At 39.2% G+C, this 15501-nt stretch overlaps 1 protein-coding gene across 2 annotated transcripts in view; it reads right to left on the reverse strand.

The window, feature by feature from the left end:
- Positions 1-15501, reverse strand: part of dock1 (dedicator of cytokinesis 1) — a 574951-nt gene that overhangs the window by 123613 nt on the left and 435837 nt on the right. For both annotated transcript variants that reach the window (XM_073027587.1, XM_073027588.1), the window contains 2 exons: positions 4326-4384; positions 1073-1221 (listed from right to left, as the gene is read on the reverse strand). In XM_073027587.1, the coding sequence (XP_072883688.1) occupies positions 1073-1221; positions 4326-4384 (208 nt within the window). The remainder of the gene's footprint in view (positions 1-1072; positions 1222-4325; positions 4385-15501) is intronic.

A 15501-nucleotide genomic window follows, 5' to 3' on the forward strand; every position in this document is an offset into this window, starting at 1 on the left:
TTCGGCTTATTAGTAACCCTCTAAGAAACTGGAGTGGAAGTATGATGCCCTCATTCCTGAGGGACTTCCTAAAAAGGTGTAACACCTGCTGTTCCATCATCTAATAACTTGTTGCACGGAGTTTTTGGTATCGTAAAAGATCTATTTTTTGATAAATGCTTCACTTGTTACAATATTCTTCCACGTAGATGAAAATTAAAAACTTATGCCTCTAAATCCAGCCTGACAACACATCAGTAATAAAAGCACAAATGCAAGCATATGTTTCAATGCATTAAAATGATGTTCATCATAAACATTAACATAGGTATTCCTTTAACATATGCAAACCTATAAAATGTCAATACAAATACATAAATTACAGCAAAATGTATAAATAAAATAACAGAGCACAAACATGAGTTCAAATAAATATTTACAGCATTGACAAATCATTGTAAGCAACTTCAAATGACATCTACAGTACACTGCAAGCTTTACGTATAATTTCTATATAATATTTACTTACTGAAATACTAGATTAATAATATCAATAGTTTTACAGCAACTTATTCCTACCACTCTAATTACAGAGGTCTAATGTATTTTAAAATGTAAGTGATTAGACTACTTTGATGGTGTGGCTTTATCAGAATTTACATTTTTGAAATATCTAATTTATGAATACAACCTGGGAGAAAAATAAATCTATCAAAAATGAAAGATGAAACACCATCTGCTTCATTTATATTTTATCTTGATTACAAAATTCATATTTTAAAACTGTTGAATGCACCATGTAGAACTAGAGAAACATCTGTGCTAGTAAAACATAATGCATAAGGAGGGTGTGCTCTCCATTTGAATGCTTGTGTGACTTCACTGGTACACTACACACACTTCATAAATGTCACTGCATAGGGTGCAAAATCAATATAATTCTGAAAATAACATTAATTTTGATCAAATAAATTGACTCACTATATATCCTTTTTATTTATTTTATAGCACAGTCTTTTGCATTTCTGAATCTTAATTATAGAATTGTGATGTAATAAGTTACAACTTTCAGGATTTCAAGAAGATCACTTACCATCTGGAAACTTCTTGTTGAGTGAAATTCACATTGCATCATGTCAAAAAATATTGCAATTGTGGCTTTTCTCAGTTCTGTTTCTGGAATAAGGGTCATCTCCAAGATTGGACCCACCATTTCTGGGATAAATTTGATTTTGTGTTGACCTTGAAGGAAATAATTGCCCTTAAGTAAAAGTTTATTTTCCAATGCTACAACAGCAGATACAAATTTAACTAACCTGATATGATAAATATGATCCTGAAACTATTGAACTGTTGTAAGATTTAATCTGTCTTCTCTAGTGACTTGCAAGGGGACAGATTTGCTTTTGCATTGAGTCTGTTAGATACGCATCAGTATGAAAATACCTCACCATAACTAGGATATCGGAAATATTGTGGAGAAAATCATGAGGAAAAATAATACAGGGATAATATTAGAAAAAGTTTGTTGACTTAAACTAACTCTCTAATATTCTGTATTTTAATTGCTTCTAAACCACCTAAGTTTTTGATTTAGTTTTTGAGATTAGAGATCAGAATCAGAATCAAGTTTATTATCACCGGCATGTGTTACAAAATTTGATAACTTAGCAGTAGCAGTTCAATTCAATGCACAAGAATATAGAAAGAATAAATAAATAATCTGTCAATCAATCACAGTAAGTGTATATATTTGGATATTGGACGATGGCTTTGTGGCAAACTTTGCGGAGATACAAAGATAGGTGGAGAGGTAGAAAGCGCTGAGGAGGCAACATGATTGCAGCAGGACATAGACAAATTGAAAGAATGGGCAAAAAAGTGGCAGATAGAAAATGTAGGATGATGCATTTTGGTAAAAGAACAAAAGTACAGACTATTATCTAAATGGGGAGAATGTTCAAACATCAGAGGTGCAGAGGACACGGAGTCCTCATGCAAGACTTCCAGAAGGTTAATTTACAGGTTGAGTCTCCCCACCAGGATATTGGTCCCCCCAGGATTCAATTGAAACCCTTCCTTTTTGTACAGGTCACACCTGCCCCAAAAGAGGTCCCAACGATCCAGAAACTTGAACCCCTGCCCCTTGCTCCAATCCCTCAGCAACGCATTTATCCTCCACCTCATTCCATTCCTACTCTCACTGTCGCGTGGTATAGGCAGTAATCCCGAGATTACTACCTTTGCGGTCCTTCTTCTCAACTCCCTTCCTAACTCCCTATATAGTTTCCTGATCGGTAAAGGGCATCAGAGGATATAACCACAAAGCAAGTGTATGATGTTGAGTAGGATCTAGGATCAGCCACAATGGAATGGCAGAGCAACTTGATGGGCTGAATGGCCTAATTCTGCTCCTATGTCTTATAGTCTTACATATATATTGAATGGATTAAAAATAGTGCAAAAACAGAAATAATATATATATTTAAAAAAAGTGAGTAAGTGTTCATGGTTCAATATCCATTTAGGAATCATAGCAAAGGGAAGAAGCTGTTCCTGAATCGCCGAGTGTGTGCCTTCAGATTTTTGTACCTCCTTCCTGATGATACCAATGAAAAGGAGGCATGCCCTGGGTGATAGGGGTCCTTAATAATGGATGTTGCCTCTCTGAGGCACCGCTCTTTGAAGATATCTTGGATACTAAGGAGGCTGGTACACAAGATGGAGATGACTGATTTTACAACTTTCTATAGCTTCTTTCGGTCCTGTGCAGTAGCTCTTCCACGCCATACCTGACAGTAATGCAGCCCATCAGAATGCTCTCCGTGGTACATCTATAAAAGCTTGAGAGTTTTAGTTGATAAACTAAATCTCTTCAAACTCTTAATGAAATATAGCTGCTGTCTTTCCTTCTTTATAGCTGCATCAATACGTTGGGACCAGGTTAGGTCCTCAGAGATCTTGACACCCAGGAACTTGAAATTGCTCGCTCTCTCCACTTCTGAGCCTTCTATGAGGACTGGTTTGAGTTCCCTCATCTTACCCTTCCTGAAGTTCACAATAAGCTCTTTCCCCTTACTGACATTGACTGCAAAGTTGTTGCTGCGACACCATACAACTTGCTGGTATATCATCAGCAAATTTACAGACGGCATTTGAACTACAACTAGCCACACAATCATGGGTATAGAGGGAGTAGAGCAGTGGGCTAAACACACACCCCTGACGCGCGCTCCTTGTAGATTATATTTTTGTCCTATTTGAGCTAAGTTCTGTTCAACCATTGCCCTATTTTCTTCCAAACAGACAATTTTAAAATAATGACACACTGGTTTATCTGTAATTTTCTCTAGTCCTACAGGACTACAGAATAGTTACCCTGACTTGGACCCCATCAGCATCGTCAGATGGAAATGCTTCAACATCCAATGGTTGGGCATGCAAAATAGAATAATTGCCTTTTGCATCATACCTTTAAGTGCTTTCTAAAGTATATGAATGCTTAAGCTATAGACAAATCTTTGAGCTGATGCCTCAACTCTTCTGCTGAATTAAGTCCCTCACAAAATCAGAAATCTTACTGCTAATTTTTACACTGCATAGCTCTATTTATATTAGTACAAAAGTACCCAGAAATGAAGTCTGTTCACTACCATTTCAAGGTCCCTTTGCAATACTCCAGAAATTCAACTAGTTACTTTTCAGTCTCCGTCACACTTTTGCTGTCAGATGTGTATCTAAGTTATTTAATTTCCCATACAAAGCTCTTTTGGAGCACTCCAGGGGTTATTAGACCAAGTTGTTCGGCCGGTGTTGATCCCAACAGGAGCAATCTCAACTTTGTGTCAGAAGTTTGTGTAGGACTGTGGGATACTATATTATGAGGTTTATTCCTTTCCAAAAAAACGAATAAGGGAGCTTTCCTGCTGAACTCCAAAATGTATCCCTCAACAAAGTCAAAGTTGAGTTCAATGTCATATGCACAGGTATAATGAAAAACTTACTTGCATCAGGCTTACTGCGGATTATTTAGTCATTAATGTAATTGCTATTTTCGGAACCTTACTTCCATTACAAATAGGTTATTGTTTTTGCCGACAAAATAATTAACTATTTTTAAAACAAACATCAAAAGATTTAAAGCATTTTGGGATATCCTGAGAATGGCTGACTGGGTGGACTAATGGATAATTTTCCTTTCTCTTTAATTTTGCCCACATTAATCTTCACATTAAGGAATTATGTTAACTGGTTGGCTGACAGGAAGGAAAAACCAAAAGAGAACATATATTTTCTCCATTTCAAAGAACATTAACAGTCTATACTCATTTAAATGCACAACTTACCAAGGTTATACCACATGTCTCTAATCTCAAATCCAATTTGTCTTCTCATGTCACCATATCTAAGAGAAAGATAAAAATTATAAAAACAAACTCTTTCTTTCTATAGATGTCCATTGACCCACTGAGTGTTCCCATCAAATTCTGTTATTTGGCTTTAGGTTTATAAACTGTTACGGGAAGATATATGGATTATTTAAAAAAACATTAAAATACATTTGCCTGCAAATAGAAGTGTCTAAAATTTTGATAGTAGTGGACAAGACACCACCTAATGGCATTGGAGTCCCAGGCAAGGACAGACTTAATGAAACAATTTGTCTTCAAATAGTAAAACTGCAGATGAAAATCATGTTGCATTTGCCAATTTTTCGGTGTGAGTAAAGAGTAAACATTATAATGGTGCAGTAGCAAGCATTGTTTGAAGGAGCTGGCGCAGTATGTTTTGGAGGTAATTGAGAAAGGGTTTTACTTTACAATCAGCTATATTATATTTAAGAAATCTTGATTTCATATTGGATACATGAAATGAAAATTTCTTAAACATAGTAATATTCCTAGTTGAACAGCACAACACAAAGGCAGTAAAATGTTCAGGAATTAATGTCTGAAAGGTACCTTCTTTCTTGATAGCAGGAATTACAAAATAAACCATTGGATATGACCTTTGAATCCTTTGGAGAATTGCATGTTATCAGATTCTGAATTTCAATTAATCCACAGTTATTAGCAACTGTTATTTTTAATAACTGTGTATTGTGACCCTGCATATACATTTATTCACATTATCTCTGGTACCTTAATTCTCCATCATAGATATTTACTTATTCAGCAAACCATATCTACTAACTTAAATAATAAAATTTACAATCTACACTTAAAATTTTGAAGAGCTTCAAACTGTTTCAGCTTTCATCACAATTCAAAGCAACTGAGGTACTTTACAGAGCTTTGTTTAATAAATGCAAAAAAGATTATTACTATGCATTATCAGCTATTATACAGTAAATACAATTAATAAAAAAATCACCAGAAAGCTAAAGGTTTTAATAGTAAAATGAACAGAAAATATATTGGCTTTCCTTATGTTTCACAGAATTATTTGTTAAAATCAGTATATGCTGTTAACTTAATCACCAATACATCTCCTGACTGCTTCATTGCCTTTAGATTGGCACACTAGTTGTCTGATATTGAGTATTGGATAGGCAGAAATCCTGACGAAGGGTCTCGACTCGAAAGTTGACTGTGCTTCTTCCTATAGATGCTACCTGGCCTGCTGCGTTCCACCAGCATTTTGTGTGCGTTGCTTGAATTTCCAGCATCTGCAGATTTTCTTGTGTAGGCAGAAATTTTCATCAGTCTTAAGCATGCAAGACCAAAGCCTTCAGTTTCAGTCCTAACCTCTGTTCCCTAGCAATTTACACACCTTAATTTACTTCCTTACAGCCTCTTCTGCTCCAAAGTGTCTAACCCCAAATCTCCAATCTTTCTTTGTACTATAATTTCTCATGTTATGTCAACATGGAAGAAGGGATTACATTATCTCTTTCCAATGCAATCACATCGTCAGGCACTGAAAACCTGCTTCAAAAGGGCAACAGTAATATCAGCACCCAAAAAGATCAAGCTGAGCTAACTCAACAATTTTTGCTCAATGCCTCCAAGTACCCTGACACCTCATCCTTAATAATCGCCCCCAACATCTTCCCAACCACCGATGTCAGACTAACTGGTCTATAGTTTCCTTTCTTCTGCCTCTCTCCCTTCTTCAAAAGTGGACTGACATTTGCAATTTTCCAGTCTTCCGGAAGCATTCCATAGTTTGGTGATTCTTGAAAGATCATTACTAATATCTCCGCAGTCTCTTCTGCCACCTCTTTCACAATCCTGGGGTGTATACCATCTGGTCCAGTGGACCTATTTACCTTCAAAGCTATCAGCTTCCCAAGAACCTTCTGCATAGTTATGGTAATTTCACACCCGTCATGACCCCTGAATCCTGGAACTTCCATCACACAGCTAGTGTCTTCCACAATGAAAACTGATACAAAATACTTATTCAATTCATCCACCATTTCATTGTCACCCATTGCTACCTCTCCAGCATTGTTTCCCAGCACTCCGATATCCACTCTTGCCTCTCTTTTACACTTATGTATCTGAAGAAACTTTTGGTATCCTCTTTAATATTATTGGCTAGCTTATTTTTGTTTCCATCTTTATTTTCTTTATAACTTTTTTAGTTACCTTTTGTTGGTTTTAAAAAGCTTCCCAATCTTCTAACTACCACTCATTTTTGATCTATTATACACCCTTTCTTTTGTTTTTTTGTTGGCTTTGACTTCTTTTGTTAGCCACGGTTGTGTCATTTTTCCTTTAGAATACTTCTTCTTTGGGGGGGGGGTATATATCCTGTGCTTTCCAAATTGCTTCCAGAAATTCCAGCCATTGCTGCCCCGCCAGTGTTCTTTTGTAATCAATTCTGGCCAACTCCTCTCCAATGTCTCTGTTATTAACTTCACTCCATTGTAATATTAATACATTTGACTTTAGCTTCTTTCTCAGATGTCAAGGTGAATTTGATCATATTATGATCACCTGCCCCGTACGGTTCTTTTACCTTAAATTCTCTAAACAATTGCACAACACCCAATCCAGAATAGCTGAACCCCAGTGGGCTCAACCACAAGCTGCTCTAAAAAACCATCTCATAGGCATTCTAGAAATTCCCCCTCTTAGAATGCAGCTCTAAACTGATTTTCCCAATCTACCTGCATATTGAAATCCCCAAAGACTATAGTAACATTGCCCTTTTGGTGTGAATATTCTTTCTCCCATTCAAATCTGTCGACCACATCCCTACTACCATTTGGGGGGTCTGTATACAACTCCCATCCGCGTCTTTTTACCCTTGCAGTTCCTTAGCTCAATTCACAATGGTTCAACACCTACTGACCCTATAGCATCTCTTTCTAGTGACTTCAATTCATATTTTACCAACAGAGCAATGTTTGCTCTGCCTTTCTGCAGGTCCTCTCGATACAATGTGTATCCTTGGACATCAAGCTCCCAGCTATAATCTCCTTTCAGCCATGATTCAGTGATGCCTACAACATCATACATGCTAATCCTGTAACTGTTCTACAAATTCATCTACCTTATTCTGTATACCGTGTGCATTCAAATATAACACCTTCAGTCCTGTATTCACCCTTTTTGATTTTGTCTACTTTTTACGTTGCAACTCATCCTGTTGACTGCAATTTTGCCCTATCAACAGCCCCTCCTCATTACATAACGCCTCTGCTTATAAACCAGCTACTTAATCTTCAGCACTGTCACTCCAGATCCCATCCCCTGCTAAGTTAGTTCAAACCCTCCTGAACAACTCTAGACAACCTGCCTGCAAGGATATGTCAATTCCTTTGGATCATGTATAACCTGTCCCTTTTGTACAGGTAATACCTTCCCCAAAAGAGATCCAAGTCTGCTCTGCCATTCAATCATGGCTAATCCTTTTTTTCTATTTCCTTCTTAACCTCAGTTTCCAGCCTTCTCCCCATAACCTATGATGCCATGTCCAATCAAGAACCTATCAATCTCAGCCTTAAATACACCCAATGACCTGACTGACACAACTGCATGTGGCAACAAATTCCACAAATTCACCACCTGTTGGCTAAAGAAATTTCTCTGCATCTCTATTTTGCAACGGCCCTCCTCTATCCTGAGGTTGTGCCCTCTTGTCCTAGACTGACCCACGATGAGAAACATCCTTTCCACATCTACTCTGTCTAGGCCTTTCAAATTCAAAAGATTTCAATGACCTTTCTAATTTCCAGCAAGTACAGACTGAGAAGCCATCAAATATACCTCATATGATACCCCTTTCATTCATGGAATCCATCCTTGTGAACTTCCTCTGGACACTCTCCAATGCCAGCACATCTTTTCTAAGATGAGGGGCCCAAAACTGTTCACAATACTCAAGGTGAGACCTCACCTGTGCCTTATAAAGCCTCAGCATCCCATCCTTGCTCTTGTATTTTGGACCTCTGAAATGAATGCTAACATGGCATTTGCCTTCCTCACCGCTGACCCAACCTGCAAGTTAACCTTCAGGGTGTTCTGCACAAGGATTCTCAAGTCCCTCTGCATTTCAGATTCTTGCATTTTCTTCCATTTAGAAAATAGTCAGCACATTTATTTCTACCACCAAAGTGCATGACCATGCATTTTCCAACATTGTATTTCATTTTCCACTTTCTTGCCCATTCTCCCAATCTATTCAAGTCCTTCTGCATTCTACCTGTTTCCTCAACACGACCTGCCCCTCCACCAATCTTCATCATCATCTGCAAACTTGGCAACAAAGGCATCTATTCCATCATCTAAATCACTTATATACAGCATAAAAAGAAGTGGTCCTAACACTGACCCCTGCAGGACACCAATAATGCTCACTGTAGGTTTTTGAATTGATAAGCAAAATGCATGCCTTCATCTACAATGCCTTCAGCATTACAATTCTCAGCATATCCAAATGCTGTTAAAATAATATATTGCTCATGCAACTATAAATGAGAGTATATTGGGATTGACAAGTAATCTATCAACCTTCATGAGCCTGACTGAATTATTTGAGGATGTGACAAAGCACATTAATGAAGATAGAGCAGTAGATGGAGTGTTTATGGTTATACATATAGGAAGGTGTTTGATAGGATTCCTCATGGTTGCCTCATTCAGAAATTTAGGATGCAATGGATCCAGGTTGTTATGAATTCAGAATTTGCTTGCCTACAGAAGGTGTTTATAAATGGAACGTATTTCATTTGGAGGTCATTGACCAGTAGCATTCCACAGGGCTCTGTCTGGGAACCCTGCTCTTTGTGATTTTTAAAAATGACTTGAATGAGGAAATGAAAGGGTAGATTATTAAGTTTGCAGAAGACACAAAGGTTGGTGGAGCTGTAGATAGATCAAAAGGTTGTCACAGGTTGCAATGGGATATTGACCGGATGCAGAGCCAGGCTGAGAAGTGACAGCTGGTGTTCTACAAGGAAAAGTATGAAGTGATTCACTTTGGAAGGTTGAATTTGAAGTCAGAACACAGGGTTAACAGCAAGATATTAAGCACTATGGAGGAACAGTGTGACCTTGGGATCCATATCTATAGATCTTTAAATTTGCTGCACAAGTTGATGGTGTTGTTAATAAGGCATATGGCGTGTTGACTTTCATTAGTCACATGATTAAGCTCAAGAGCCATAAGGTAATGTTGCAGCTCTATGAAATCCTGGTTAGACCACACTTGGAATCTTGCATTTAGTTCTGGTTGCTTCATTATAGAAATGATGTGGAAGCTTTAAAAAGGGTGCAGAGGATATTTAACATGATGCTGCCTGGATGAGAGACCATGTCTTAAGAGGACAGGTTAAGTAAAACAGAGCTTCTCTCTTTGGAGCGAAGGAGGTGACTTGATATAGGTGATTGAATCGATAGCCAAAGACCTTTTTCCAGGGTGGAAGTGGCTATTATGTGAGGGCATAATTTTAAGTTCATTGTGGAAAATAAAGGGAGGGAAGTCAAAAGTAATTTTTTTTTTACACAGAGAGTGGTGGGTGTGTGGAAAGTATTGTCAAGAGTGATGGTAGAGGCAAATGGTAGAAGTTATTGAGGGAGCACAGACCAGTCCTCATCGAAGGATCAGAGTGGAAAGGGTGAGTAGTTTCATGATCCTGGGTGTCAACATCTCTGAAGATCTATCCTGGGTCCAAAATATTGATGCGTTATAAAGAAGGCATAAAAATGGCTGTATTTCATTAAGAGTTTGAGGAAGTTCACAAATTTCTACAGATGTACCGTCAAGAACATTCTAACTGATTGCATCACTGTCTGGAGTGGAGGGCCACTGAACAGAATTGGAAAATGCTGCAGAACGTTGCAAATGGAGCCAGCTCCAGCATTAACACTAAGCTCTCCAGCACCGAGGCCATCTTCAAAAGCCAACGTCTGAAAAAGCTGGCATCCATCAATAAGGACCCCATCACCAAGAACATGCCCTCTTCTCCTCTGCCATCAGTTTTCTGAATGAACAGTGAACCCATGCACCTCATTATCTCTTTTTTTTTGCTTTCTTTTCGTACTACTTATTTTAAAAAATGTATCTTATTGTCATTTATAGGTTTTTTTATTAAACACAGAAACATAGAAAATAGGTGCAGGAGTAGGCCATTCGGCCCTTCGAACCTGCACCGCCATTCAGTATGATCATGGCTGATCATCCAACACAGAACCCTGTACCTGCTTTCTCTCCATGACCCCTGATCCCTTTAGCCACAAGGGCCATATCTAACTTCCTCTTAAATATAGCCAATGAACCGGCCTCAACTGTTTCCTGTGGCAGACAATTCCACAGATTCACCACTCTCTGTGTGAAGAAGTTTTTCCTCATCTCGGTCCTAAAAGGCTTCCCCTTTATCCTTAAACTGTGACCCCTCGTTCTGGACTTCCCCGACATCGGAAACAATCTTCCTGCATCTAGCCTGTCCAATCCCTTTAGAATTTTATATGTTTCAATAAGATACCCCCTCAATCTTCTAAATTCCAGTGAGTATAAGCCTAGTCGATCCAGTCTTTCTTCATATGAAAGTCCTGCCATTCCAGGAATCAATCTGATGAACCTTCTCTGTACTCCCTCCATGGCAAGAATGTCTTTCCTCAGATTAGGGGACCAAAACTGCACACGATATTCTAGGTGCGGTCTCACCAAGGCCTTGTACAACTGCAGTAGAACCTCCCTGCTCCTGTACTCAAATCCTTTTGCTATGAATGCCAACATACAATTTGCCTTTTTCACCGCCTGCTGTACCTGCATGCCCACCTTCAATGACTGGTGTACAATGACACCCAGGTCTCGTTGCATCTCCCTTTTTCCTAATCGGCCACTGTTCAGATAATAATCTGCTTTCCTGTTCTTGCAACCAAAGTGGATAACCTCACATTTATCCACATTAAATTCCATCTGCCATGAATTTGCCCACTCACCTAACCTATCCAAGTCACCCTGCATCCTCTTAGCATCCTCCTCACAGCTAACACCGCCGCCCAGCTTCGTGTCATCTGCAAACTTGGAGATGCTGCATTTAATTCCCTTGTCTGAATCATTAATATATATTGTAAACAACTGGGGTCCCAACACTGAGCCTTGCGGTACCCCACTAGTCACTGCCTGCCATTCTGAAAAGGTCCCGTTTACTCCCACTCTTTGCTTCCTGTCTGCCAACCAATTCTCTATCCACATCAATACCATACCCGCAATACCGTGTGCTTTAAGTTTGCACACTAATCTCCCGTGTGGGACCTTGTCAAAAGCCTTTTGAAAATCTAAATATACCACATCCACTGGCTCTCCCCTATCCACTCTACTAGCTACATCTTCAAAAAATTCTATAAGATTCGTCAGACATGATTTTCCTTTCACAAATCCATGCTGACTTTGTCCGATGATTTCACCTCTTTCCAAATGTGCTGTTATCACATCTTTGATAACCGACTCTAGCATTTTCCCCACCACCGATGTCAGACTAACAGGTCTTTAATTCCCCGGTTTCTCTCTCCCTCCTTTTTTAAAAAGTGGGGTTACATTAGCCACCCTCCAATCCTCAGGAACTAATCCAGAATCTAAGGAGTTTTGAAAAATTATCACTAATGCATCCACTATTTCTTGGGCTACTTCCTTAAGCACTCTGGGATGCAGACCATCTGGCCCTGGGGATTTATCTGCCTTTAATCCCTTCAATTTACCTAACACCACTTCCCTACTAACATGTATTTCCCTCAGTTCCTCCATCTCACTAGACCAGGCATGGGCAAACTACGGCCCGGGGGCCATATGCGGCCCGTTAAGCTTTTTAATCCGGCCCGCAGAACTTGATGAAATTATATTAATAAACCTTGTTAATGTTTTTTCCCCGCAATTCTGGCGTTTTCCCAATAGATGACGCACTCTATATACATTGACCTTTATTGAGGTGCAGCGTATTATTCCACATTTGCGCTTTACTCTTTGACCTCTCACCCCTTCTGTAAAGATGAGTGGAGCTAAGAAAAGAAAAGTGGATAGAGAATGTCGGGTGTTTAATAAGGAGTGGACAACTAAATATCTTTTTACCGAACACCGATCAACTGCTGTATGCCTGATATGCCAAGAGACTGTGGCGGTTTTTAAAGAATATAATATCAGCCGTCACTTTGCCACAAAACATGCCAACTGTGCTAGCAACCAGTCAAGGAAAGAACGGGAAGCTAATGCTCAGAGGTTGGCAGCTAATTTACAGGCTCAACAAAATTTTTTTGACCGTCAAACTGCCATTCATGAGTCAAGTACCAAGGCGAGTTTTATGCTGTCATTCAAATTAGCAAAGGCCAGCAAGCCTCTGTCTGAAGGCGAGTTTTTAAAAGAATGTATGGTGGAGACAGCAGGTGTATTGTGTCCGGAGAGCAAAGACAAATTTGAAAAAATCAGTTTATCACGCAGGACAGTGACTCGCCGTGTGGAACTGATAGATGAAGATATAACCAGCGACTTAAATAAAAAGGCAGAGTCGTTCACGTTATATTCATTAGCACTGGATGAAAGCAACGATGTAAAAGACACTGCTCAGCTCCTCATTTTTATCCGAGGAATTAACAATACTTTTGAAATAACGGAGGAGTTTTTGACAATGGAGTCTCTGAAAGGAAAAACACGGGGAGAGGACTTGTATGACCGGGTGTCTGTTGTCATCGAAAATATGAAGCTCCCTTGGAGTAAACTTATCAACGTCGCCACAGATGGATCTCCTAATTTGACAGGGAAAAATGTCGGCCTGCTGAGGAGAATACAGAATAAAGTGAAAGATGAAAATCCTGACCAGGATGTTATTTTCCTTCACTGCATCATCCACCAGGAATCTCTATGTAAATCGGTATTACAGCTGAATCATGTTGTGAATCCTGTCGTAAAACTTGTCAACTTTATACGTGCAAGGGGACTTCAGCACCGTCAGTTCATCACGTTCCTGGAGGAAACTGATGCGGATCACCAGGACCTACTTTATCACTCCCGTGTCCGCTGGTTAAGTTTGGGCAAAGTGTTTCAACGAGTATGGGAGCTCAAAGAGGAGATCGGTGCGTTTTTGGAGTTACTGAGGAAGGCAGGCGAATTTCCTGAGCTGAGCAACAAGAGCTGGCTTTGTGACTTTGCATTTGCTGTGGATATATTTTCACACATGAATGAACTGAACGTGAAGCTACAGGGGAAGGATCAGTTTGTGCATGACATGTACACAAACGTGAAACCCTTTAAATCCAAGCTGGCTTTTTTCTCCTGGCAAATTTTGAATAAGTTATTCACTCATTTTCCCACACTAGCCATGCTGGAAGAGGCCGGCGCAAATGTGAAAAAATACAGCGAGTCACTGAATTCTGCTGTCGCTTTTCTGATTTTGAAAAAATTGACAAGTCACTTCAGTTGGTGGCCTGTCCCCTGTCACAAGATCCTGAAACAGCACCAAAGGAGCTACAGCTGGAACTGATCGACCTTCAGTCTGACCCCGTCTTAAAAGAGAAGTTCAACTCTCTTAAACTGAATGACTTTTATGCTTCACTTGGTAAAGAGGTGTTTCCAAACCTCCGGAGGACGGCACAGAAGATGCTGGCATTCTTCGGCTCGACCTATTTGTGTGAACAGGCGTTCAGCGTCATGAACATCAACAAAGCCAGCCACAGATCCAAGTTAACTGACCAACACCTCAGATCCATCCTGAGAATCGCCACAACACAACTAAATCCAGACTTTGATGCGCTGGCTAAAAAGGGAGACCAACAACACTGTTCCCACTGAAATTAAAAATAAGTTTCTTCGTTGTGTTATGTAAAAAATGCATTTGAAAATATTTTTTTCAATAAGCCTTACATGTTACATGTCATTTCTGTTAAGTGATGGACATGAGTAGTGCGCAGGTGCACGTACGTTCTCAAAATAAAAAATGCGCTCCAGATCAAATAACGTGCTCCACATACTGGCGCGCTGTCACTGTTCTGTCCTTGTGCTGGTCGTTGTTGAGTTTTGGCTCAGGGGACAATTGAATAAGAAGGAGCAGGACAAGTAGACCTGCATCTCCTACCGTTTTTGAAATAAAGACAGTCAGGAGGAGAGTGATGATGATAATATCTTGAAGGATAACAGAATTTTCAGTGCTTTAAAATAATAACTGTTACTATTAAAAAAAGCTGTATTTTATTCATTTAATTTTCAGTGTTTTAAAAGTCATTTCAATAAATAGCTAAATACCATGGGACTTCAAAGACAGATATTTTGTTGTAATGCATTTGTTCATTTTCAATTGAAATTAAAGCACATGTTTTCTACATATTCCATGATATTTTATTTTCTCTTATGAGGTGTATTACCAAAACACTCCGTTCATCTGCTCCTGGTCCGGCCCCCCTGTCAAATTTTAGAACCCTTTGTGGCCCACAAGTCAAAAGGTTTGCCCACCCCTGCACTAGACCCTCGGTCCCTTACTATTTCTGGAAGATTATTTATGTCCTCCTTAGTGAAGACAGAACCAAAGTAGTTATTCAATTGGTCTGCCATGTCTTTGTTCCCTATGATCAATTCACCTGTTTCTGACTGTAAAGGACCTACATTTGTCTTGACCAATCTTTTTCTTTTCACATATCTATAAAAGCTTTTACAGTCAGTTTTTATGTTCCCTGCCAGCTTTCTCTCAATCTTTTTTCCCTTTCCTAATTAAGCCCTTTGTCCTCCTCTGCTGGTCTCTGAATTTCTCCCAGTCCTCAGGTGTGCCGTTTTTTTTGCTAATTTATATGTTTCTTCTTTGGACTTGATACTATCCCTAATTTCCCTTGTCAGCCACGGGTGCACTACCTTCCCTGGTTTATTGTTTTGCCAAACTGGGATGAACAATTGTTATAGTTCATCCATGCGATCTTTAAATGCTTGCCATTGCATATCCACTGTCAACCCTTTAAGTATCATTTGCCAGTCAATCTTAGCTAATTCATGTCTCATACCTTCAAAGTTACCCTTCTTTAAGTTCAGAACCTTTGTTTCTGAATTAACTATGTCACTCTCCATCTTAATGAAGAATTCCACCATATTATG

The sequence above is a fragment of the Hemitrygon akajei genome, chromosome 23, assembly GCF_048418815.1.
Source record: "Hemitrygon akajei chromosome 23, sHemAka1.3, whole genome shotgun sequence".
Classification (NCBI taxonomy): domain Eukaryota; kingdom Metazoa; phylum Chordata; class Chondrichthyes; order Myliobatiformes; family Dasyatidae; genus Hemitrygon; species Hemitrygon akajei.